The 26,117-nt window shown below is 40.0% G+C and overlaps 2 protein-coding genes across 4 annotated transcripts; one reads left to right on the top strand and one right to left on the bottom strand.

The window, feature by feature from the left end:
• Positions 1-539: 539 nt before the first annotated feature.
• tgfa (transforming growth factor, alpha) lies at positions 540-9,070 on the bottom strand. Of its 3 annotated transcripts, none has more exons than XM_025907596.1 (8): positions 8,955-9,070; positions 8,662-8,748; positions 7,440-7,616; positions 7,143-7,325; positions 4,632-4,746; positions 3,570-3,719; positions 3,378-3,469; positions 540-2,108 (listed from the first exon to the last, which is right to left on the bottom strand). In XM_025907596.1, exons 2-8 carry the CDS (start codon positions 8,702-8,704, stop codon positions 2,101-2,103), a joined length of 768 nt encoding a protein of 255 aa, XP_025763381.1. In that variant the 5' UTR covers positions 8,705-8,748; positions 8,955-9,070; the 3' UTR covers positions 540-2,100. The 3 variants fall into 3 exon arrangements, with proteins under 3 accessions (XP_025763381.1, XP_025763382.1, XP_025763383.1); XM_025907597.1 differs by having other exon boundaries at positions 8,867-9,004; XM_025907598.1 differs by lacking the exon at positions 8,955-9,070 and having other exon boundaries at positions 7,143-7,310; positions 8,662-8,948.
• Positions 9,071-13,142: 4,072 nt separating this feature from the next.
• Positions 13,143-24,057, top strand: LOC100712292 (solute carrier family 2, facilitated glucose transporter member 11). Its single transcript, XM_003448350.5, has 12 exons — positions 13,143-13,325; positions 13,618-13,716; positions 14,246-14,406; positions 15,855-15,979; positions 16,126-16,255; positions 16,372-16,520; positions 16,665-16,852; positions 17,398-17,508; positions 19,036-19,137; positions 21,569-21,644; positions 21,984-22,111; positions 23,472-24,057. The coding sequence occupies exons 1-12, from the start codon at positions 13,302-13,304 to the stop codon at positions 23,688-23,690; spliced, it is 1,512 nt and encodes a 503-aa protein (XP_003448398.1). The 5' UTR covers positions 13,143-13,301; the 3' UTR covers positions 23,691-24,057.
• The last annotated feature ends 2,060 nt before the right edge of the window (positions 24,058-26,117 follow it).

Below are 26,117 nucleotides of genomic sequence, written 5' to 3'. Positions count from 1 at the left end.
GCTCTAAAGGGCTCCGCAGAAATCCAATTGCAGGCATAAAGGGATTGCAAAAAAACAAAATGAAGCTTCTCACGCAGAGAGCCAAAGGGAAGAGCAGAGGAGGTGCAGCATGAGGGAAGATGTCAATCCAGTGACTTACAATTGAAACAAAAGCCCAGCATGTCAGCACGTGAAGCGGCCTCGTATCAGAGAATAAATGTTTTAATGTGAATGGGTATAGATTCTGTGAAATAAAGACATTAATAAATAAACAGGCTGAATGTCTATATAGAAGAAGCTGGACAAAACGTTTCCCTCAGCCATAAAAGCACTCAAGACTGCAGCTCTTTGTTCAAATGTGCCTGGGGTTCAGAGTTCCGTGTTGGCATTTCTGCTTCTTGAAATATTCAGTGGAACAGAAAAATAGAGTAGAACGTCAGAAAATTAGGGTATTTCGAGAAAGCGAGAGCTTCACAAGTGAAAAGAAGGTCACGCAAGGAATAGAATAAGAGACTTGAGAGATGGAACAGCAATTAAGAGACACATATGAAAGAGTCACACACAGACACACACTTGCATATTTAATTCTTCATTGGAAAACAAATAATTGAGGCTTTCCAATTGTGCCAAAATAAGTCTGGCACCGTAAAGGGATAATGCATGAGAAGCTCAACAGCGGGATGTGTTCACCCCACGAATCCCCCGAATATATCTGGTTCAATCCTGTAATGGACATGCAAATTCTGCAATGCAAACATCACATACTGTAAACAAAGACAAGTTTATCATCCACTCGGAGGCTTTTGGCATAGAAACGCCATCACATTCACAGTGAACACACAAAGCATGTGCACATGCTTCACAACAGCGTCAATTTGTCCTTTAATTCCCTCACCATAACATAAAATTATTTAGAAATTTCAAATTAACCACTTTAAACTTCAGAGGCTTTTTTCCTTTTCCTTTTTTTGAGTATTGCTATAAACATGGCGCTCATATGCTTTGCATTTAAAATAAAAGCTGTGATTTAAGTGCATGCATGCTTAGGGGTATATGTACAAACCGCGTGCTTTGTCCCATCAGTGCTCGTTCAGGCAGTTAGAAACGACATCTCTCGTATGTGGATGCGTTTAAGTGTCTACATCGTGCAGTGAGTGCTGTTTTGTTTAGCTTTTTTATAAGCAGTGAAGAAGCTTGCAGATGAATGCAATTTTCCAAAGGTACAGTAGGATAAAGTGGCCACTCATGTTGGTAGAGTTCTTTCTTGCACATTTAAAAAAAAAGAAGAAGAAAAAAAGAACCTCTGATGCATGCATATGTACAGGTACAGCTTAGGAATTAAAAAAACGGAAACTGACAACCATTTTCGCTTCAGGAGCAATAAAGAAAGTTTCATCAAAAACGCTACAGGAATAACTTAAAGCTGCAGTCTGCATATAAATTTTGATTTAAGATCAGGAAATCAATGTGAATGAGTCTAAACAATTTCTACTTCTGTCGAGTGAAGTGAGTTCCTTCCCTAAAAACATGTTAAAGCACCAGTTTCCCCACACCATAAATTATTAAAATGTCCTTCGTGCTCATAGTGTTCTGATAAAAATGTGCAAAGATATTAAAAGACAAAAATAGGAATTGGAGATGTATGACTCAAGTGAATTATTCTTGTCCTGCAGCTTGAAATAAACGCATTTTCTATTCAGCATCCACACAGGATGATTAATGGCCTTATAGATAAATTCCCATGTCCTTTAGGCCAGCCATAAACTCTAATCAGGACACACAAAGCTCTTCTCATGCAGGATTTGGCGGCAGCATCAGTCTCAGAGGGTCAAACAGTCTGCTGCAGTTCTGAGTGTATTTTGTAGAATCAAAGAGCAAAGCAAACACATCCCTAGATTGTTGAAGTCCAAAAGGTCCCAGTCATCAGGGAGGAGAAATGGAGCATTTAACCTCCCACATGAAGGCGGCCTACCTCAGTCACAATGAAGATACTGTATTATCGCTTCGCTTCTGGCCTGCTGTACCACTCTGGATGCAAGCCGTGGGGTTTGAGGACCAGGCAGATGAGGAAGACTGAACACGGCATGATACGAAGAGCTCATGTTCAAGTGAGATGTTTTCTCAGACCACTGAAAGACAAAGCCCAAACATTTATGTTTATGTTAAGGAATTGTCTAAATAGTTAATATTCAGAAGATTATCAACAAATTCCACAAAAAAAGACTAACATTAAATTGGTGACGCTGTTGTGGTACATGAGGTATGATGATTACTTTTTTTATTTTTTTTCCATAGAAACTGTACTTTTCGCACCCCTTTCCTACACCCAGAGAGCCTTCTATTTTTAGCTCCCTCATGGAAATGATCTAAAAATAACAATCACTGTCAAACTAACCGAACCTTTGTCACAGGGATCATGAGAGATGGGTCTCCATCTATAACCTGAAGAGCCCACAGTTTGCAATCCCAATGATGAAGAAGTCGGGAGCAGGAGCCGGACTTTTAACTGAATTCAAAGTTCTAGTAATCAACGGTTTAAGACTTTTAAAGTAGAATATTTTGCCAGCATGCACCAGCACACAGTTTACTGGCCAGACCTACACAATCAAGTTGCTTTATATAGCTAGGTGAAGATCCTACAAAATTATAACACATAACCCAACACGAGCACTTGGCAACAGTGGGAAGAACAAACTCCCTTGCAATAGGAAGAGCGCTACAGCAGAACTGCAGTTGGGGAGGGGCCACCAGCTGCCTCAACTGCCTGGGTGGGGTGAAGTGCACATCATAAATTCAGTTCAAGGGGATAACGGAGGGCAAGATATAAGAATTTAAAAACTACTACTAATAAAAGTACTCCAAGCAGTCCAAAGTTGACCTTGAAAGAAAAACGTTATGTGATATATATTTATCTGCTAAGTTTTTTTATTGTTTGTTTCCCAGTGTTTTGAATCTTTGTGATTGCACCTTCTATCTGCATTGTTGTCCAGTTACACCAGCCACAAACATGTTCACAGATTGGTGTTCACTAGTCTAAAAAGAGTCCCTAACAATATCTTACTAGAAATCTCTGTGGCCTGTTTGTGCTTAATGCAGAAGCTCTTCAAACAACTCTGAGCCACACACAGCTGACAGAAAGTATTGAGAAACAGAAATGATTTCATTAAAAATAATGTCCATGATAGAAATTTTTAACTGTAATCACAGACAGATAAATGGATGCACTCTCTGTGCAAACACGGCAAACGTTGACAGCCCATATTAGTTGCCCACAGTCTTCACTGGTCTCAGCTTCCACCCTCTCATATTCCTCTAATGGATACTGCATCCCCTGCAGCGTGTAAGTGGAACTATGAAGTTTAAAATGGACTTTGCAATAAGAAAGTAAAGTCAAGTACCACTCTCAGATGGACAGCAGGACACGCCGTGCTTTTCTGTAACATAGTGATGTGCGTGGCTCCGCCTGCGACAGTCCTGTCTCCACCAGCAGCTGGGAGAAAAATAGCACCAAGCAAACTCACTGTGGCATCAATTTCACCTTATTTTCAGTTAATCTGTTGCTTACAGCACAAGATATTTATGTAACTTACTGTAAGACTGTACATAACACCATGATGAGAACACACCCAATCACACACAACACCAGCACTGTGGCAATGGTCTGTTGCCTGTGATTGGTTGCAACTACAGCCAGGAGGTCTGCATGCTCACACCTCATCCCGATAAAGCCTGGATGACACCTGCAACACAGAAAATCTGGATGAAAAAGAGCCGCTGATGGACTTTCATGACAGCACTGCTGGCTAAAATGGAACGTTACAACAGTTGTAGTTAAAGGTCAAACTTCAACAATTATGCAAATATGGAGATTTCATTATCTGTATTGGTACATGACATAATTAAAAGATTCACAAAATCCAAGGAACTTTCTGTAAGCACTAACTGGATATTTTTAATGTTTAAAAACATTAAAAATATACTGTACAGATTCTGTACTGGACATCGTTGCGTTAGCTCAGGAATAAAATTTAAAAAAAACAAAACAAAACAAAAACAAAAATCAACATCAGTGACAAAAGTTTGTATTTTTATCCACAAAGCAGCTTTAGATTCTGCCATCAAGACTAAACCATATGTATTTAAGGTAATAAAACACTGCTGACTCCTTTGACATGAATAAGATTATGATCCACTAACTGATGGTCTGATGGTTCAAGCAACACTTTATTTCCTGAGGGAAGACCTTGTTTAATTCAACAAGACGATCCCAAACCAAATGATGAATATATTTTTAAAAAAAAAGAAAAAAAAAAAGGACTGCTTAGTTGGCCTGCTTTCAGTCCTGACTGAAGTGCAGACTGTCGTCAAAGGCAGAGGTGATGAGGTGATCTTGCTGACGTAACACTGGCTTGGTATCATTTTCTGTTCAGTGTGAGGTTGAAATGTTTTTCAAATAATTCTTTCCATTTACATTCTGCTCAGTGTTGCAACACTTTTGAACAGCAGGTTGTACATTAGCAGGATTGCAGTGCCTTAAATTTCAGTTTCAAACAGTTTCAGCTTTAAATTAAAATTGTTGGGGGTTTTTTCATGTGAGAACCACAGACAGGATGCAAAAGTGGTGTTTTATAACCATAAATTCACTAACTTACACACATGCGGGTGTCTCTTCCAGTATAAGGAAGCGGCACGTGCCGTGGAAGCAGAAGTGTCGGTGGGAGTCTGGACAGTCATCGAAATGAGACCGAACTGCTGCTGCTACAAACTCTGTTGAGATGAGACATAATGTTGGTGTTACTCTTCATGTTGTTGATCTTAATAATATTACCATGTTTAAAGTTGACAGAGTGTTTTTGCAGTAGTGTTTCACACTGAAGCTAATAACCAAAATGAAAGTCTTTTGGTAGAGTAGCTAGCTAGCAGAAATCCATTTTATAGGTAAACCTGTTCAATCCAGTAACAAATATATAATCAGTCAATCACATGGCAGCACCTCAGTGAATTTAGGCATGTAGACATGGTCAGGTTCCACATGAAGCATCAGAATGGAGCAGAAAGGTGATTTAAGTGACTTTGAATGTGGTATGGTTGGTGGTGGCATTTCAGAAACTGCTGACCTGCTCTCGTAACCATCTTTAGGTCTGACGGCAAATGGAGTGAAAAAGAGAAAATATCCAGTGAGCAGCAGCTCTCTGGGTAAAAATGCCTTGTTGATGCCAGAGGTGATGGGAGGAGAATGGCCAGGCTGCTTAAAGCCAAGAGCAAGGCAACAGTAACTCCACCGCTTGTTACAACCAGGGTTTGCAGAAAAGCATCTCTGAATGCAGAATTTGACGAACCTTGAAGCAGATAGGCTACAGCAGCAGAAGACCACACTGGCTGTTATTCCTGAAGAACAAGAAACTGAGGCTAAGATTTGCATGGCCTCACCAAAATTGGTCAAAAGAAGACTGGAAAAACATGCTTGGACAGATGAGTGCCTGCTGCAACATTCAGATGGTAGGGTCAGGATAGTGGTGTAAAGGCATGGGGGATATTTACTTGGCACACGTTGGCTCCCTTAGTAACACCTGAGCATCGTTTAAATAGCACAGACTACCCGAGTATTGTTGCTGATCAATTCCATCACATTATAAACACGGTGTGCCGATCTATGTCACAAAGCTCAAATCTCAAACTGGTTTCCAGAAGATGACAATGAGTTCACTGCACTCAGATGGCCTCCATGGTCACCAGATTTCAATTCAATACAGCATTTTTGGGATGGGGTAGAATGAGAAAGTCACATCATATGCAGTGGACCAATCTGCAGCACTTGTGGGATGCTGTCGTGTCACTATGGAGCAAAGTCTCTGAGGAATGTTTCCAGCAACTTTATGAGTGTTTGCCATGAAGAATTAAGACAGGTCTGAAGGCAAATGGAGGTTCAAATAGATTGCTTAATATTACTGTACCCATGGTAAACGAGCAGCCTACAGGAGCTCGGTATTTTAACTCAGTCTCTTCATATCTGGAAATTTTACCCAAGATTTGTAAATCATATGTAATCCCAGTGCCTGTATTTAGAATAGTCAGGATGACAAAGGTGGATGTGATAACTCTAAAAATAGTATAAGCCTACCAAGACCTGAAACAACACCACCTACGAAATCCTACAGTTGACACACCCACGGCACAAACGGCAGACTTTAGTTCCCAGCTGCGTACGGCTTTGTGGTGGCTTACGTCTTTCATTGTACCTGAGAGGAACAATTACAGTAAAGAACGTCAATGAAAACCCCCAGTGGGAACATGCAAACAAAACCTTTTCCCATCAGTCTCACTGGGACTCACGAGAGTGCCCATCCCTGCAGGTTGCATTGTTCTTAACAAAAAAAATTAAAATAAAGCCTACAATGCAGCTTTTTTATCAAGCAGCAATCTCAGCTTTCCCTGTGAAACAAAACAACAGGACAAAAATAACCGATTAAATGAACACAAGGACAAAACATGACATTTGTTCTACGTAGGCAGTACAGTCAACCAAATTCCTACACTACTGACTCAAACAAATGTGAATGCGGCACAACCATCCAAAAACAGATACCACTTTGTGAGGGCAATGAACACCCAGACAGATATTTGTATTACATGCCGCCTTCGTCACACACTTCATTCCATCGGTAAATGGGCTGTTGGACTGCAGTCTACATGTATTGTCTCCTCCTTTCAGACTCTGTGAAAGCCCTCCGTTGTGCCTGAGGCATCTGCCTGACAACCCTTCTCTCTTTCCATGTGATTTTGATGGCAATTTGGAGTAAGATTGAGAATGAATACATCCTTTAGGGCAAGAAAAGGTGCTTTTCAGATAATAATTCAACACTGTAGGTGCAGCTTTTGTAAAACGGCTAATTATATACTGCTCATATACACTGGCCCTAATCTTTCATTTAACATAATTGTTCCCTGACTCACACTAAGAGGATCAATTATCAGCGCGCGCCACACTGTCTGCATAATGTTGATGCACTGTTGGGAAACATCGCAGTGAGAGTATATGGGAGCTGCCATGAACAGAAATATGACATGAAATGCAGGAAACTTTTCTATAGAAGGTTTGAGAGCGGCCCTAGACTTCCTTCTGCATCTTCACGTACTTGTGACCCTCATATACTGAAACTTACTTTTAACAGGGTGGATGTTGGTAGTAGTGGTTCCAGTGAGGCTTTTGGTTGCGCTGCTGCTGGTGTTTGTTGAAGAGCTGCTTGCTGAGGTGTTAGCAGCAGCAGAGGAGGTGGCATTAATAGAAATGGTGGCATCAGTAATTGTTGCATTTGTCTGCCTTGGTCCGACTATAAAGAGAGAACCTGTTAACATATGATTACAGATACAGAGAGAGCGGATAAAAGGACAGCAGCATGTTGAAAACATCTCAATCATGACCTTGAACCTTAGATTTTCATGGATCATGACTTGCTTACTTTTAACTGTAGGGATGTTGGTTGTGGTTGGAATTGTTGTACTTGTGCTTCTGCTGCTGGTTGTTGCAGAGCTGCTACTGGAGGCATCTGGAGGAGCAGTGGAGTTTATACTGATGGAAATATTGGCTTCAATAGTTACTGAACTGCTGTGCCCTGCTCCGAAGGTAAAGAGAGAGCCTGCAGAGAGAAACATAAACCGCTGTTAATGTAGGGCAGGTATAGTGTGAATATCACACACATAGGATTAACACCCCAAACCATGCAGGACTATAACAACAAAAATACCACAAATTTCACTGTTAACTCACTATCGAGTACCATAGATATCTTAAAAGTACCTATAGAAATATTTTTAAAAATACATATTAATATAATCTGATTGCTGGCCATCGACAGAAGCTTGTTTCTGATCCAAAAAATATATTTTTCTTCCTTCCATAAGTCAAAATTTCCACTTCCCAACTCAAACCTCTGAGAAAATTACTCAAAATTGAGACAATAACTGAATAACCTGAAATTCTGACTTATGGATGGCAAAAAATATTAATAATAATAATGATGTTTTTTGTTTAGTGGCAGATAGCAGCTTCCATACCCCTCCAAATGAAAACCAGGTGTCGCATATTCTCCTTATTACGATCAACCTAAAGGTTATACCTAACAGTCTGGTCATGCACCATTATGATCATATGACTTACTCTTCAATTTGATATTAATGCTTCATTGAGTAACAGGCACCCAACAATAGTAACAGGGTCAAGCACCCACTAAAAGGATGAGATGAAAGCACTATAAATATAGCTGGTCCCGTGAAGACACGCAATTACAACCGGAAACTGAAAATAGATTCTAGAAAAAGGCGCTGTGGTTTATTGTTTAATGACTGACACCAAACGATCATGAAAAATGTGACTGCCCACCCTCTTCACCTTCCAGTGTCAAATATAGTCGATAGAATAATTGTCCAAGTAGATCACCCATTACGTTAAAACACACCCACTAAAGCCATTTTTTTTAATTAAATAATAAAGTTATTCAATTTAATGATTATATAACGTTAAATAAGTCCAAAAAAAGCACATGGGGAGGAATGCTCACATTCAAGCTTATTAACTTTGTTTAATTTCTATTTTATTGTTTTTCCACATTTAACACAGAGTTTGACGTCACTTTCACGAGTGAGATTATAATCGGACGCTTTTCTACAGGGTTGGCTACTCACCGCTAATGAGTAAAATTGTTTCCCAGAAAATCCGGGTCATCATGACGAGCAGCTGTCCAAACCGCAGGAATCTGACGAGCAGTTTCACTGAAACGCGAGTGTGTTAAGAAGCCATATCAGTCATTAGTGTTGCAGACCCCGGGACAAGCAGCAGCCGCAGCGGCGACCATCAGCAGAGACCACATTTAATCCGGCGAGCACACACCTGACCTGTTCTCTAGTGTCAAACACTAACACCTGATCTATCCACAGCTTCTTTTTGGGCGCAGAAAACTAACCGCGGTCGACTTTACCTTCTTTGCCTTCCTGGATGTCCGAGGGTTTAACTTCACAGTGTTCAGTTGAGGAAATTCGTGTGTAATCCCGTCAGAGCTGACCAATTAGAGGCAGGGAGGGAGGAGGAGGAGGATCCCATTATGACCTCAGTATGACATCTATTTTTATTTTTTAATTCTTAGCCCAAATGTAAGAGTTCAGTTTCTGTGTATTAATATTTAATCTGATTTCTCCAAGTCTTCTCCACCCCTGCTACATCAAGTTTAAAAAGAAATATATATTAGTATCCAATAATAAATATTAAATGATTTTAAAGATAAAACATAACTCGTTTTTTTATTCTTATCCACTCTAACCGATTAAAGGCCAATTAGAGTACAGAATTTCCCTTTAAGGCAACTTTTCATTTGAGATTGCCTAAATAAGAATTGTTTTTTCGCGTCAGTGTTGCCTCATTAATATCATTAGGTTTCAAAATTAGTCAGAGTTTTCTTCTTTGGCTTCTTTGGGGTTTCTTGCAGCTTTGCTGCTCCGTCTGTTCATTCATCTGTCCAACAGTTTGGTGTAGACCAGACTGGCTGCGATCCCATAACATGTGTGGTGGGCATTTAAAAACTCAGAGGACAGTTTCTTATGTGTGTAGTGATTCCCCGACCTTTAGCTAACAGTGCCAGCAAGCTGTTATCAGGTTCGAGAAAGCTGAAAACACGAGTGCTCGGATACACTAAATAGAAGTGACCTGGAAATTCAGAGCATGTTTTCTAATATGTTAAAACATTTTTCTTCTTGAATTCTTTTAGCTGCACAGTTACATTAGAGAGGATATCACCATTAATCCAGCTAAAACAGGGAACCTGCTGATTTACACCGCTCCTGTAGTGCTAAAGTGGAGGCCTAAAAGTGCCAAATTATATCAATAAATACATTAATAATTAAATAAATGTGTCATTAAACAACCAACTAATTAATCATGTCATTAATTAAATAAAATACAAGTAAATTATGTGTAAAAACACATAATGTGCCGCAATTTTTGATTAGTTACCCTGCACAGCAAATCATAGCCCGCGCTCATTCATTTATGTATGATAGAATAATGTGAATGAAGAAACACAGAGTCCCAGAATAAGAGTCTGGTTAAGAAATGAAGTGTTCCTGTCCACTTAAGCAGTGGAGCGTTTTTCATTGGAAATACAAACAGTGAATGCTGAGTCTCTATAAATAGCGAAGTAATTTTAACAGAGGATCAGAAGTTCTAATGAAAGATTGATAGATAACACCAGTGACTGAGCAACATAGAAACGCCTTACTTTATGAAAGAATCGACTTCTTGACACAATAAACACTTCAAATGACAGATTTACTAAGACTCAACAGCAAAAAGGCGCTGATGAGAGCGGAAGGTTCTGCGGGTGATCTACTGAAATGGCACTAGTGAGCAAATGAACAAGCACGGTGAAGGAACGAGTAATGTAGCCTAACAAAAATAATAGTGTAGGAGCAGTTTTTACTGTAATCTTTAGCCAGCTCGAAAATCGATACGTTTTATATACTGGGACAAGAGTTATGTCTCTCTGTGGAATTTTGGAGGGTGAGACAACCGTTTGCTGGATGGATGCGTTTGACGACTGTGTCCAATGATGAACAGAAGAACACAAAATTACCGACTGCGCCAAATGCGCAATTGCCTACAACGCTCGGTTTGCGCCGGAGAAAAGACACGCTTCATTGTTTCTTTATGGGCCGATGAATATTATAATGAAGAACTGGAAACATATAGAGATTAGCTTTATATATTCATAGTGTGTAGTCTGAAGATCTACAGGACACAACCAAAACAACTGGGAGAGCAACCCACCCGCTCTCATCCTAAATAAATTAACGCTCCTAGAGCAACTATCACAGCTACAACAGGCGCAAATAAAACGTGTTGTTTTATATATTAAATGATTTTCAGCGCCAAAGGACGCTTTTGTACTGGCTGAATTTAGTTATACTTTTGACAGCTTTGACCACTCACTTTATCTTTAATGGCTTGAATATTTGACCACACTTGCTAAACGTGAATATTATATTTCCTCACTTGGAAAAAAAAAGAAGAAGCATCACCTTGCTCCAACACATTTTGGTAGCATTACACCAATATCAGTATGACTGTAATGATGATGTATTTTCCTTGAAATGTAAATATACACATCAGAGACTAAATATATATAGACACCTGTAAAACTGCTAAACCCCTGCATCAGCTGCAGTTTCCTTTGCAATGCCATCAAAGAACAGCAGCAACATATCAAACCAGCTCCATCTGCTGGACATGAACAGCAAGTTTATGGAGACGGACACTTTTAATAATAATACTTTTATTAAAAAATATTTTTTACATATATAATACAAAATATAATATATAAACTATATCAACAATTCAGTGTGAAGAGACAAAATATCGACTTAACCAGGAAAGCAACATCTTCAGATTCATGTAAGTAATGCGAGCGCCTGCAAAGGAAGCTATGAAATGTTATCTAATTAACTGATAATAATAATTGATAATGGTTATTTGCTTATCTGAATCGATTTCATTAAAAGCTTTGCATTGTATTTACGTAACAAACATATTTTTTGAGTGTACTGAGATGAGTTCTAGATCGCACGTTCTGTTTGCAGATGTTTTATTCCAATTTGAGATATTGATGTGTATCCTTTCGTGCAAATAGGTACTTTTTATGTAGTAGAATTTATCAGGAGTAGGGGAGACCGGGGATAGTTGTAACGTGGGTCAGTTGTAACACTTCCAATTTCTCCAATCAGGGCTAAGTTTCAAATGATGTGATTCATCCTGTGCATGCTAGTTCTGCTATCACATGTGAAAAATCAGCACATTTTGTCAAACACAGACAATTTAACACGAAAAAAAGTCATTTATATGCCAAAAAGTAAGTTTTTCTACTTTATTTCAATTTCTAATAGCATTATGTGCTTTGCAGTTAAACTCATCAAACTTAAATTATGTTATTTGTATGTCTATGGGGATATATTCTGTGTAGGTCTTTAGTGCTAATGTTTTAGCCGTTGGCTGTAATGTTAGCTAGTTCATGGCTATAGGAGTCTGGGTCAGTTGTAACAATAATGCAGATGTTACAACTTACCACACTATTACTTTAACTTATATTAAACAAGTTGGGGGGCAACGACATCAGCAGAGAGAGGTTCACTGGTCGCCTTTGTATATGCGGTTAATGCCATTGGCAACACAACCACTGTTTGTGTTCCCACACATACATGATGCAGACCACTGTGTCAGAGATGGACCAGTAGGAAGTATTGATAGTGGAAATAAATCAGGATGGGTGCAAGAAACAGATTTCCTCATCTTTCTGAAGCACTTTGCAAACCACACCAAGGTAAGCCATGATAAAAAGTAATGGAATTGCGATGCTGGTGAACAACTACCTTTTTTTTCAGCTTCATTGTTATGTTCAAAATTGGTGCAAGAGTTGTAGGTTATAATGCCCACTGAGCCAATGAGGCCAAACTCAAGGAAGACCAACCAAAATTAATCAAATATTTAGTTGCAGAAAATTCCATAATTTGTCTTTTTTGGGGGGTTGGAATATGTTCAAAAGCTAGATTTCTGCATTCTGTCACACACACACACACACACACACACATAGCTACATAAATGGCTCTAAGTGCATTCATGTGTTGAATAAACAAAGATTACATGTTAATGTTTTGTCAGTACCCTTATTTCATTGTGTTACATTTCACCCCAGGACATGTTACAACTAACCCAGACTATGGGGTTAATTGTAACATTTCACTCTTTGTGTTTGAGACCATACCATGCAATGGGTAATTGTGCTGCAGAGAAAATAGCTGCACTATTTAATAGCAGAGACATGTAAATACTTTGCATTACATTTTGAATCCACTACCTCAAAAGAGCTCCAATTTACAGACAAATGTCAAAAATGTTACAACTATCCCCGGTCTCCCCTACCTCCTTGTACTCTATGGTTGGGCAGCTTCACTGATTTCATTTCTGTTGCTCTTAATTACTGACTGACAGCACCAGGTGACATTAATTCTTATCACACTCGCACACTGGCAAGATGGTAAATTATTACAGTGGCATTTGAAAAGATCTGGTAATACATCAGCTCAGTGATCTATTTGGCCGTGTGTGTGCGTCAACCTGCTGATTGCAAAACTGCAGCCAATCAGGCCGCCGCAAGCGCTCTGCAGCCGCGTGCTTGACCTTGTGCGTACAGGATTATTTGATGGGGGACTGACGTCTGGTTTGTTTTCAGACTTGATCGTGCCACTTCTTTTTAGCATTTTACCACCTCCTTTGATCAACAATGTCGCATACTGGTGCACAAAAGGTAATTGAGCAAATTTGGCTTTTTTTTAGTAAATCGTCTGTCTTGGAGTTTAAACTTCGTTTGCTGTGTTTGTAGAAGCTTTATGCAGATGTGCAGTATGGCTATATTACTTGGTAGCTGTTTAGGTGATACACCTTGCAGGGTAATGTGACAGGCTTTAGTTTTTAAATATGATTTTACTACATTTCTAACGCACATATTTTTTTTCCAAGACAATGTAACAACAAAACAAAACAGCTGTGATTTATCTGTCTGTCTGTCTGTCTGTCTGTCTGTCTGTTTATTTTAACAGGGCAGTCCTCTGACACTGGTGCTGATGGTTGCTTCTGCATCCATTGGAGGGACTCTTCAGTATGGATATAACCTTGCAATAATGAATGCTCCCACAACCGTAAGTTTTTGTATTTTAAATGATTTCCTGCTATTACTTTATAGTGATACACATACATGTGAGTACATATGGTTTATAAAAGAGTTGGCACGGGTCATGCACACAGTACATGTACTTAGCTACTTATGAAAACTGTTGCCTGTTATTTCACATTTGGGTCACAGTGTAATTTGGCAAAAACAAGAATTGGGTTACTTGTGCCTGTGATTAGTCATTCTTATTGTATTGCTTTCAGTTTTTTTAGGAACTGATTCTGGATGCCGTGTTATGTTTTGCCGAGCAGCTGCACTGATTAAAGAGCACAAACTTTACCCAGAAGCAAACAATTCTGCAACCTTTTGATAATTCACAATAACACTGACACATGCTTCCTGATGTGGATTCATAAAATATAATATTTAACGTTTCTTTGTTGAGAAGATCAATAATAAAAACTGGCTAAAGGAGCTACAGTGTGGCTCACTTCCAAATGTAAACAGATGTAATAAAAGTGGTAATAAGTGCTGGCCTGTCTCTTCTTCTCTCACAGTTTATCCAAACTTTTATCAATGAAACATTCTTGGAGCGATGGGACGTCCAGTTGGAGGAATACCAGGTGACGTTAGTCTGGACAATCATTGTCTCCATCTTCTCGTTGGGGGGGTTTGCTGGAGCTCTTATTGCAGGACCTATGACCATACGCTTTGGGAGGTAATGTAGCATGCACGTGTAAATGTGTAAAAGCGCATGTGCACAAGGTTAAAAACTGAGACTTCAATGTGCAAAGAAGAAATGATCAACCTGCTGTCCGAATGGGAGATCATTCATTTACTTTCCTCCATCGCGTGTAAATACTGCTCTGCAAAAGTCTTGCACCACTACTCATTTCTTTATACTGTGCTAGGAAAATAGAAAGTATGTGCAGTGTGCAAACATATGTGAAAATACTGCATATACAAAATTGAACAATTCCAATGAGTTTGAAAGTCAGTATTTGGTATGACCCCCTTTACTCTTCAACGCACTCTGAACTGTGTTAAGCAGCTTTTTTTTTTTCTTGTAATTTCTTTAAGTAGTCTTCAAGAATCGTTCTCCAGGCTTCTTGAAGGTATTCAGAACTCTTGTTGGATGTTAGCTGCCTTTTGTTTTTTTCTCTGTCAAGATGAAGAGACTTTCAGTTTTTCTCTTCCACTTGTCCAGTTTGCTCAAATTTTTTAAGGACACCGTGCACACCATGCCGAAAAATGCAAAATTTTCAGCTATTATTTTTATTAGTCCTTTATTTATCCAGGTAAAAATCTCATTGAGATTAAAAGCTGTATTGGTTGTGGTTTTTACACATATAAACACATAAATAAGATGGAACCAGCCCAAGGAGAGATTTATAGATAAAGATCAAGCAATGGGAGAGTCTGCGAATATGCAAAGATGGACATTTAGCAGCAGCATACAAAGAACAATGATGTACATGATTATCCATAGCCAGTAATAATTATCACCTTGGTGGTGCAAAAATACTATTTTATGCTTTCAAACTGTGCTATCTTTCACATTTTCATATATTCAATTAAAGAAACGGAGACAAATTATGTGCTTTACAACAGGTTGCTTATAACAAAAATCTGAAAGATACTAAAACTGGTTCATTTGTTTTGTTGTCTGTAGTGCTTAAACACAGCACTGTTTCATTAGGTGCCTTTTTCATGGGTCAGTGTTAAGTGGCTCAGGTACAAGGACTGGACTGAAAATGAGTGAAAAAGTAGCCAAAGAAATGGCAAAAAGTTACAAGAAGTCTAGATCCTTGGAAACTAAATATAAAGAAAGGAGAGTTGTCCCAAGACTTTTGCACAACACTGCATATTTATATAATGACTTGAGTTTTGATTTTCTTTTATACTCGTGTTGATTATGATTGATTACTGCACCTTTACTGTAGTGCTTTTAAATGATGAAGCTGTTTTTTTTCTTGTGTCCACAAAACTAAAAGTCTAACAATGTTCAAGTCTTCCTGGCTTCATCTGTGGCACTCAACCACAGCTCTAGAATAAATTTTCCTGCGTAGTGGTCTTGTAATATGACGTAACATCTCATCCATCAATCTGTATTAAAAAAAATAATAATAATAATTAAAAATAACAGTTCTCATTTCTCTCCTGAAGGAAGAAGTGCCTGCTGCTGAACAACATTTTTCTCATGACTGCTGCACTCTTAGCATTGACGAGTAGAACCGCCAGATCTTTTGAGATGATCATGATCTCACGTGTCCTGGTTGGAATAAATGCCGGTATGTTAGTACAACATATAAGTAATATGTATGCAAACAAGTAAACTCAGATATCCTTACCATAACAGAGCAATGCAAGCAAAATATAATATAATAAAAATAACTATTCAAGAAACACTCCTAAAAAGGAAATGATCATTCTACAGGTATCAGCATGAATGTGCAGCCCATGTATTTTGGAGAAAGTGCACCAAAGCACTTAAGAGGAGCTGTCTCTTTGTCATCAGCTGTGTTTACAGCATTCGGTGTCGTGTTAGGACAGGTGGTCGGACTCAGGTTTGTTCATCATGCGGATTATAATTGTCCATATACTCTATAATCTGTTGACAAAGAAATGTGTTAAGTAGATTTCACAGATATCCACAGTAACACTCTGGATTATTTATTTAAAGAGAGATTTTGGGCAGTGAGCCGTGTTGGCAGTACCTTCTTGCCAGTAATGCCATTCCTGGACTCATTCAGCTCTTGACCCTGCCATGGTTCCCAGAGAGTCCCAGATATCTGCTCATTGATAGAGGAGACAAGGAGGCTTGTATTAATGGTGCGTACTGTATTATGTCAACCACTAGTGAACAGTACATCACCCCCTACCACTGTCAGCTCAGGACATTTTTCATATAAAAAACATATTTCAGACAGAAATCATTATCATTAGTTAATTTTATTTTTTGATTTTCATGTTCAGCTCTGAGACGCCTGCGAGGCTGTGAGGTCCAGAGTAGCGAGCTGGATGAGATCCTGCAGGAACAGGCTGAAACCAAAGGAATGAGGGCGAGCCACCCCTGGGAGCTTTTTACTGATCGCTCTGTACGCTGGCAGCTCATCTCTGTCATGATCATTAGCAGTGCCATGCAGCTCTGTGGCAATGACTCGGTAAGAGGAAATTTCATCCGTGCTGTGATCTGAGAGATGTTTTGTGTGTGTTCCGGCTGTGAGGGTGTGTCGGGATCGCTGTAACTTATCCTGAAATGCATCAGATGTTTGTTTGGCCACAGGTTCATTCGAAAGTTGATCAGAAATTTGAGATGATGGATGGGTTTCTTAGTGTTTCTGCATGTCACATTAATTATGTACGCTGGTGATTAAGTATCAGGCCTCACTGTACTGCTCAATGAATAGTATGTGATGCCTGTTGTTTTGCCTAAAGAGCATGGTTATTTTATATTATTGCCCCCAGCATGGGAACCTTCATACCACACATACAGACTAAATTTGAGAGCTACAAGTTTGTCATCAGAAAGTGCTGACTACATGATCATGTGTTTCAAGGCTTTTAACCACATGCTTGAGGTTTTAGAGAGGGCAGTGGGTATTAACACAATTACCTTTGTACAAATACTGCCTTAATCAGCTTATTAAACACTTGTAAAAGCGAATGATGGTTTTCAGTGACCTCACATCTTCTGTTTTTCTTGCAGATTTACTTCTATGCATCATATGTGTTTAAAGAGGCTGGAATATCAGATGACAAAATCCAGTATGCTACAGTCGGCACCGGGACATGTGAATTCACAGCCTGTATAATGTGTGTAAGTACCCAAAATTAAAGCTCACATTATGTAACCAGCTACATCCAAAGAGAGACTGTTTGCATTGTTTTTAAAGCTGTACTGAAGGCTGCAGGATAAGGACTGAAAATAACCCCTACCTAGTGTATATGCAGTCGGTAAGTGGGAACACTTACATGGCCTTGCATAAATGTGATACAGCAATCATTTCAGCAGGGTGCAGAACATTCTGCATAGCTACTAAGTCTGTAAAAAATTGATTTCATTGCTAAAGATTCATTAAAAACCTTTTTTTCTGGGTATTTCTGAATCTTTCTGTGGATACAAAAATACCAAGTTAAAGTAGCAATTCTGTAATAATATGGAGTGTCTCTCCGGTGGGGGACAGAGCCATTGCATGCAGGGAAAATAAACACAGAAGCATTAGCTGATGCTCCCTTTAGTTAACTAAAAAATAAAACTTTAATCCTTAATAATTGACAAAAATTAGAAAAAAAAAAACTTAATTATACCTTTCCTGCTTCCCTAGGAATTAAGAGAGTAAGTAGCAGTCAGGTACTGCTATTTAAATAGACTTGATTAATGGATCATCAGCACGTGTTGTCTTCTATAAAAGCACAAGTTTTCTGGTTTGGCCCCATACATACCCCGTACAGGGCAAAATCTACAACAGAATGACTTGAAAAGAGAATAAACAAGGTGTTGTTCATACATCAACCTGACTGAAATAGTGTGGCAGTACCTTAAGAGAGCTGTGCACAAACAAATGCCTGCACGTTTCAATGAACTGAAGCAACATTGTAAAGAACTGTGGGCTAAAATTCCTGCACAACATAAGACTGAACATAAGAATGAAAGACTGATGAAGTTATACAGAAAAGGAATATTTTAAGAGATTTCTGCTAAAGTGGTCCTACAGAATTATGGGGTTTATCTTGTTTGTTTGTCTGTTTAAATGTCAAAAGTTTTTATACAAGTGCATTGACCTTCAAAGCATTAACAAGATTTTAATAGGTTAATGAAAAAAGAAAAGAAGCAAACACAAGTTTGAAGGTGTTTTCATGTAATGGTATTGTAATACCATTATTGTAGTTTGTGTAATGAACTTTAGGGGTCCTAGTAGACAGATTCTGATTCCTTCAGAAAAAGCTGGATAGTTGTTTGTATTTTCTCATATCTTAAGTTAACTGACTGACTTCTATTAACCTATTTATCTAATTCATTTCAAAGACGCGGATAAAGTTATTTACTTGCAGCATCAGCCTTCCCAACTTAAAAAGAAGCTGCCCATTTTGACTACAATTACATTAACTGTTTATAAATACACAAGACAGAGGTGGGCTTACCTTTAAACAAAGTATTTAACAGCCATATTCTGAGTATGTTTACTCCACTTTGCTTTCCTCAAAAACTAATACTAATAAGATAAAAATACTTTGATTTCGCTCAGTGATTCTTTCTCCTGCATGTTGGTTACCTAACTCTCGTGTCTGATTCCGCATTTGACACAATAAGAACAGAGTCTGATGCATATTTTGATTCTCTTAGAACCTGCTGGTAGAGCGCAAAGGTCGGAGGTTCATGCTGGCAGGAGGCTTCACCCTCATGACCTTCTGGGCTGTCGTCTTCACGATTGCTCTGTCGTTTGAGGTAATCAGCTTACTTAACAATTTACTACAACATGAATTAATCTGGACTAATGTGAACATCAGACCATTTATGTGATATATATATAAAAAAAACACCCAGCTCGGCCCTGCGGGCGGTTTATCCTTCAAGCTCGGGTCCTCTACCAGAGGCCTGGGAGCTTGAGGGTCCTGTGCAGTATCTTAGCTGTTCCCAGGACTGCGCTCTTCTGGACAGAGATCTCCGATGTTGTTCCTGGGATCTGCTGGAGCCACTCGCCTAGCTTGGGAGTCACCGCACCTAGTGCTCCGATTACCACGGGGACCACCGTTACCTTCACCCTCCACATCCTCTCCTTCTCTGAGCCCTTGGTATTTCTCCAGCTTCTCGTGTTCCTTCTTTCTGATGTTGCTGTCATTCGGAACCGCTACATCGATCACTACAGCCGTCTTCTTCTGTTTGTCTGCCACCACTATGTCCGGTTGGTTAGCCACCACCATTTTGTCCATCTGTATCTGGAAGTCCCACAGGATCTTAGCTCGGTCATTCTCCACCACCCTTGGGGGCGTCTCCCATTTTGACCTCAGAACTTCCAGGCCATATTTGGCACAGATGTTTCTGTACACTATGCCGGCCACTTGGTTATGGCGTTCCATGTATGCCTTGCCTGCTGGCATCTTGCACCCTGCTGTTATGTGCTGGATTGTCTCAGGGGCATCTTTACACAGCCTGCACCTGGGGTCTTGCCTGGTGTGATAGACCCCAGCCTCTATGGATCTTGTACTCAGAGCTTGTTCTTGTGCTGCCATGATTAGTGCCTCTGTGCTGTCTTTCAGTCCAGCTTTGTCCAGCCACTGGTAGGATTTCTGGATATCAGCCACCTCCTCTATCTGCCGGTGGTACATACCGTGCAGGGGCCTGTCCTTCCATGATGGTTCCTCCTCTTTCTTGGGTTTCTGCTGCCTGAGGAATTCACTGAGCACTCGGTCAGTTGGGGCCATCTTCCCAATGTATTCTTGGATGTTCGTTGTCTCATCCTGGACTGTGGTGCTGACACTCACCAGTCCCCGGCCCCCTTCCTTCTGCTTAGTGTACAGCCTCAGGGTGCTGGACTTGGGGTGAAACCCTCCATGCATGGTAAGGAGCTTTCTTGTCTTTATGTCAGTGGCTTCTATCTCTTCCTTTGGCCAACATATTATACCAGCTGGGTACCTGATCACAGGCAGGGCGAAGGTGTTGATAGCCCGGATCTTGTTCTTACCGTTCAGCTGACTCCTCAGGACTTGCCTGACCCTCTGCAGGTACTTGGTGGTTGCAGCTTGCCTAGCGCCCTCTTCATGGTTCCCATTCGCCTGCGGGATCCCCAGGTACTTGTAACTGTCCTCTATGTCTGCAATGTTCCCTTCTGGTAGTTCGATCCCCTCAGTTCTGACTACCTTCCCTCTCTTTGTTATCATCCGACTACACTTCTCCAGCCCGAATGACATCCCGATGTCATTGCTGTATATCCTGGTAGTGTGGATCAGTGAATCAATGTCTCGTTCACTCTTGGCATACAGCTTGATGTCATCCATGTACAGGAGGTGGCTGACAACTGCTCCATTCCGTAGTCGGTATCCGTAGCCAGTCTTGTTAATGATCTCACTGAGGGGGTTCAGGCCTATGCAGAACAGCAGTGGGGACAGAGCATCTCCTTGGTAGATCCCGCACTTGATGGTGACTTGGAGTTGGCCTCTAGTGTTGTACGCCACATCCCCATTGAGTTCCTGATGAAGGCTCTTAGGGTCCTGTTGATCTTGTACAATTCTAGGCATTCCAGTATCCAGCTGTGGGGCATATATATATATATATATATATATATATATATATATATATATATATATATATATACATATATATGTGTGTGTGTGTGTGTATATATATATATATATATATATATACATATATATGTGTGTGTGTGTATATATATATATATATATATATATATGTATATATATATATATATATATACACAACGTTGAATTTAGTTGTTATCATAGGACTCTTTGCTTAGAGGCAGAGATCAGCTGTACTGTCATTAAACCAGGTTTCCCCAGACTGACCAAAGCAACTAAAGCCATCCTATTAGTTCTTTATAGTGTCTGTATTTTATTAAGGATTATGATTATTTTGTATGAGCTTTAACCAGCGGTAAAGAACTAAGACACGTCAGTGTCACAATCGAACCACTGGGAGGCATTGTGAGCTAGCACTCAGGCACATGTTGATATGTAGCTAGAGAGAAGAGAAATACATAGTGGACAAAGAATAGAGGGGAAAAGTAGGAATTGATGTGACATGTTTGGGATTTAAAGCTTTTACAGACTTCTCTTGTCACAACTCTATGGTCTCTACCAGATATAATAATGTTCTTGACTATGAGTTGCTCACTGCTTTCCTCCCCACATGCACACAGCACCATATAACCTGGATGTCGTACCTGAGCATGGCCTGTGTCTACACCTATATTCTCAGCTTTGGCATGGGACCAGGTAAGTCTTTTACCAGGATTTTACATGTGACAGATTCAAAATGTTTCAGCACTCAAACATGCATTTGAAACAAAATGTCATCATGTTTTACTATCTACACATTTTACTTATTTAGATCAACATATTTACTAAATTTTATCAGTTTTCAGTATCTTACTTGGTTGGCTACTCCTTTGTTCATCTCCACAACTTAAGTAAAATGACGACACACTGTATCACTTTAAACTCTGATACAGTACAGAGTACTGCTGGAGTGTGTCAAAGTGTGATACAGCTGTTATATTGATATATCTAACCAGTACGGTTTCGTTTTCTCTCAATTTGTTTGTTTTTTCTCAGCTGGAGTGACTGGCATTCTTCCCACAGAGATCTTCAATCAGGCGGCTCGGCCGGCAGCCTACATGATTGCTGGCTCCATGATGTGGCTCAACCTGTTCGTCGTTGGAATGATCTTCCCATTTTTAGTAGTCAGTCTGTTGCTACATCCATACTTTAGTCAGCGTCTGTCCATTTGTCCATGCATCCATCCAATTAGCAAACCTGCAGTGAGGAGAAATAAGCACAAGAGTGGTGTTCATATGCCAATAATATTATTACTAAGACAATACTGGAGCACTGTATAAAGCACTTTTCATGTTATCATGTTATTGAATAGTGGAAATGACTTGATGGCACAAAGTTAGGTTAGTTTTCAGTGTGGTGCTTGGTATTCGCTTGTCTCTCTGAATAGTGTCCCAGCTGTACCACTACAGAAAACAGAAAAGAAAAAGAAAAGAAAAGCCATGGCCATGTGGGAAAACCAAGATGCCAAATGAGACAGTAGCACTCCTCCAACATTACGATTATACAGTATATCACTTGTGCTAAAATGCTGACTATTAGATAGCTTACCATCTTAATATTGGTGCTGGTGAGAACACAAATTTAGGAGCAGCATTTTTGGAGTTCAACTCACAATAGGTACTAACAGTCATGATGCATCAGTATATCAATATACAGGCCCTATAAGTGTACTACTAAAGTACAAAAGAACCCTCTTTTAATATTTCTTTTAGTATATGGCTTGAAAATATGTATAACTGTAAAATATCAAAATACAGCTTTCTTAGTGGATGGGTGAAAAAAATCACCTGAAACTTGTTGTCCTCTACATGTCCTTCACTACACCCATTCAACATCCTTTTCCCAGAATATCCACTATCCCTCCTCTGCACATGTCCACACACAAGCAACACAAGCATTGCCTCAACCGGAACTGTCCCTGTGATATATTTATTTCTATTCCCGTCCATTCTCATCATTCCCAGTGGAAGATTTCTGAAAAGCTCTGCCTCATCCCTTTTTGTCAGTGCCACTTTCTCCAGCATACACCGTGGCTGGTCTCGTTACCATCTTGTAAACCTTCCCTTTCACTGTTGCTGCTATTCTTCTGACACTCACCTCCACTTACTCCAAACTGCCTACGCTGTCTTTTTTTTAAATCGTTCTTGTAAAGTGTCTGTTCCTTTGAATAGTTGACCCCAGGTATTTAAATTTATAAAACTTGTCGTCATAGGTGATTTGGTGTATGCCCTTCCTGATGCTGCCCCCTCTATTTATCCAGGGTTGTGACTGGCACTAGAAATAAATTGGCTGTTGCCCCCTGTGGCGAGTTAAAGCGGAAGAAACACCACTACGCTTGAACCTCTTTTTTTTTTTAAATGATGAATGTACTTAGTCAAAGACAGCTTATTTCTAACAATGATGAAGTAAATACACAGAATTTTTAATGTAGGTTTTAGTGTTTGATAAACATATGACTGATAACATTTTGTTTTCCCTTCACAGAGCGGGCTGCGTGAGTACTGCTTTGTGCCTTTTGCAGCGATCTGCCTGTTGTCTGCACTGTATGTTGGCCTTTTTCTGCCTGAGACCAAGGGGAAGTCTCTGTCAGTCATCATGCATGAATTTCACAGGCTCAATTTCAAAGGCCAGGAAAACCATTTTGAAGCTCAAACCAAACCTCAGTATCAGCTGGGCGAAGTGTGTCTTTCCACAGCCTTGTAGACAAACATTTTCTCCAGAAACATGCAGTCACACCCAGCGCATGCCTCACTTTGACCTGGTCTGCATCAGCGGGAAGAAGTTTTGTGGTTTGGGAGCAGCTTTCATATCATTGAAACATACATAAATCCCCTTTAAATATTATCTGAAATGTTTTTCCTGTGAGGAAAATGGCAATTTAAAGAATTTTTCACATTATGCTTTATGTCATTGATTGATGTGAGACAACAAGTCATTAAAACGACTTTATATTAAGTGTACTGTAATAAGGTATAAATCATCGTTTCCACAGAAAGTCATATTTTTGTTATTAGACAGAGCTGGAGACCTAAGACCTGTTTCAGCAAATTAAACAAAATGCATTTTTAAGATGTTTTGTTGTTTCTTATTATTAATAAATAAAAACAGAGATGACAAAAAAAGGTCACCACACTGACATCCTGAATAAAACCCGTGGTCCTTTCAATTCCTGAAGGTAGACTGCTTCTTACATTATCCTTTCAGCTGGGAGGTGAAAGGCATTTTATGCTGAATTTTTATGCTTGTGACACATAGTCCAGAAACACAACAAAGTTATAACAATACACAACAGACCAGACAACTGCAGTACAAGAAGTTAGAGCACTGGAAATATAAATGTGCATCTGGATGAAAACAGAATACAGGAGGAAGAAAATCAAACGATCCAACGATACGAAACACAAAGTGGTGGTAGTGTGTGGTAGAAATGACCACAGTGGTTACTTTTTTCTTCACATAGTTATGTCTGTGAAGGTTCTCAGTCATCCAGGTCATCGTAGTCAAAGGAGTTTGCAAAGAAAAGCGTCTGGACTTCTTTGAGTTGCTTGAAGACGTTTCACCTCTCATCCGAGAAGCTTCTTCAGTTCTAAGGTCAAATGGCCGAGAGTCCCAGATTTAAACCCAGTGGGAGTATCCCCCCAAGGAGGGACAAAGGACCCCCTGGTGATCCTCTAATCACATGCGCCCAGGTGTGAAAGCGGGTGTGGGACCTAATCAGCCAGGGTTTCGGGTGAGCCCATTGTGAAACCTGGCCCCACCTTGTCATGTGAATTCCTGAGGTCAGATGGCCCAGGATGTGAGTGGGCGTTAAGGCGTCTGGGGAGGGAACTCAAAACTGGATTATAGATGGCAGACAGTTGGTGTCGTAAACCACCGCCTCTGTTCAAAGATGGTCGCTCACAGTGAGAAAACTCTCCTGAGTTTTGCCTCATCAGACACCAGCGAGGTAGGATAAGAAAGACAGACGCAACAACGTTGTCATCCCCTATGTAGCCGGTATATCAGAGAAACTCAGGAGAGTTTTCTCCAAGCACGACATCCCAGTGTACTTCAGACCCAGCAACACACTCAGACACAAACTGGTTCACCCGAAAGACAAAACTCCAAAACACAGACTTAACAACGTGGTGTATGCTGTACAGTGCAGCGAGGAATGCCCAGACCTCTACATTGGTGAGACCAAACAGCCACTTCACAAGCGCATGGCACAACATAGAAGAGCCACCTCCACAGGACAAGACTCAGCAGTCCATCTGCATCTTAAGGATAAAGGTCACTCTTTCGAGGATGCCAATGTTCACATTTTGGACAGAGAGGACAGATGGTTTGAAAGAGGAGTGAAAGAGGCCATCTATGTCCACTGTGAGCGACCATCTTTGAACAGAGGCGGTGGTTTACGACACCAACTGTCTGCCATCTATAATCCAGTTTTGAGTTCCCTCCCCAGACGCCTTAACGCCCACTCACATCCTGGGCCATCTGACCTCAGGAATTCACATGACAAGGTGGGGCCAGGTTTCACAATGGGCTCACCCAAAACCCTGGCTGATTAGGTCCCACACCCGCTTTCACACCTGGGCGCATGTGATTAGAGGATCACCAGGGGGTCCTTTGTCCCTCCTTGGGGGGATACTCCCACTGGGTTTAAATCTGGGACTCTCGGCCATTTGACCTTAGAACTGAAGAAGCTTCTCGGATGAGAGGTGAAACGTCTTCAAGCAACTTAAAGAAGTCCAGACGCTTTTCTTTGCAAACTCCTTTGACTTCACATAGTTATCATTATTAGTAGTCTGACTGTCTATACTTTGAACTTTGTTAAAGACTGCACAACACTTTATATTAAAGAAAAGGAAGAAATAAAGGCTATTCCAACTATTCCAACCGGCTTCCTGCTGATTTGAATGTAATCAACATTGTGATGTATAACCATATTTAAAGAGAGAGACATGAGCAAGGCAAGGACAGCAAAGTTTACCTGTTTAATGCTTGCTTGGCTAGTTTTATTTGAACTTCAAAAAATATCATGACATTTTAGTTTCATGTCTGTATCTATTAAATAAGGCACAGCTGTAACAGCAGCAGGGAGTGACTGTTTGGCTGTTCATAATGATTAAATACAATTTATGGACA

The sequence above is a fragment of the Oreochromis niloticus genome, linkage group LG5 (genome assembly GCF_001858045.2).
Source record: "Oreochromis niloticus isolate F11D_XX linkage group LG5, O_niloticus_UMD_NMBU, whole genome shotgun sequence".
In the NCBI taxonomy this organism is placed as follows: Eukaryota; Metazoa; Chordata; class Actinopteri; order Cichliformes; family Cichlidae; genus Oreochromis; species Oreochromis niloticus.
This window is presented reverse-complemented; position numbering and strand designations above follow the sequence as displayed.

Bases quoted from the DNA above. Each gene is read 5' to 3' on its own strand.
- tgfa (XM_025907596.1), bottom strand. From the start codon at position 8,704: ATGATGACCCGGATTTTCTGGGAAACAATTTTACTCATTAGCG. The intron at 3,720-4,631 runs GTAAGTTAGTGA...TCTGTGTTGCAG, and splicing joins GAAGAGACACCCGCATGTGT to GTGTCATCCAGGCTTTATCG. The intron at 3,470-3,569 runs GTAAGTTACATA...TTTTTCTCCCAG, and splicing joins GTGTTATGTACAGTCTTACA to CTGCTGGTGGAGACAGGACT.
- LOC100712292 (XM_003448350.5), top strand. From the start codon at position 13,302: ATGTCGCATACTGGTGCACAAAAG. The intron at 14,407-15,854 runs GTAATGTAGCAT...TCTCTCCTGAAG, and splicing joins ATGACCATACGCTTTGGGAG to GAAGAAGTGCCTGCTGCTGA. The intron at 15,980-16,125 runs GTATGTTAGTAC...ATCATTCTACAG, and splicing joins CCTGGTTGGAATAAATGCCG to GTATCAGCATGAATGTGCAG.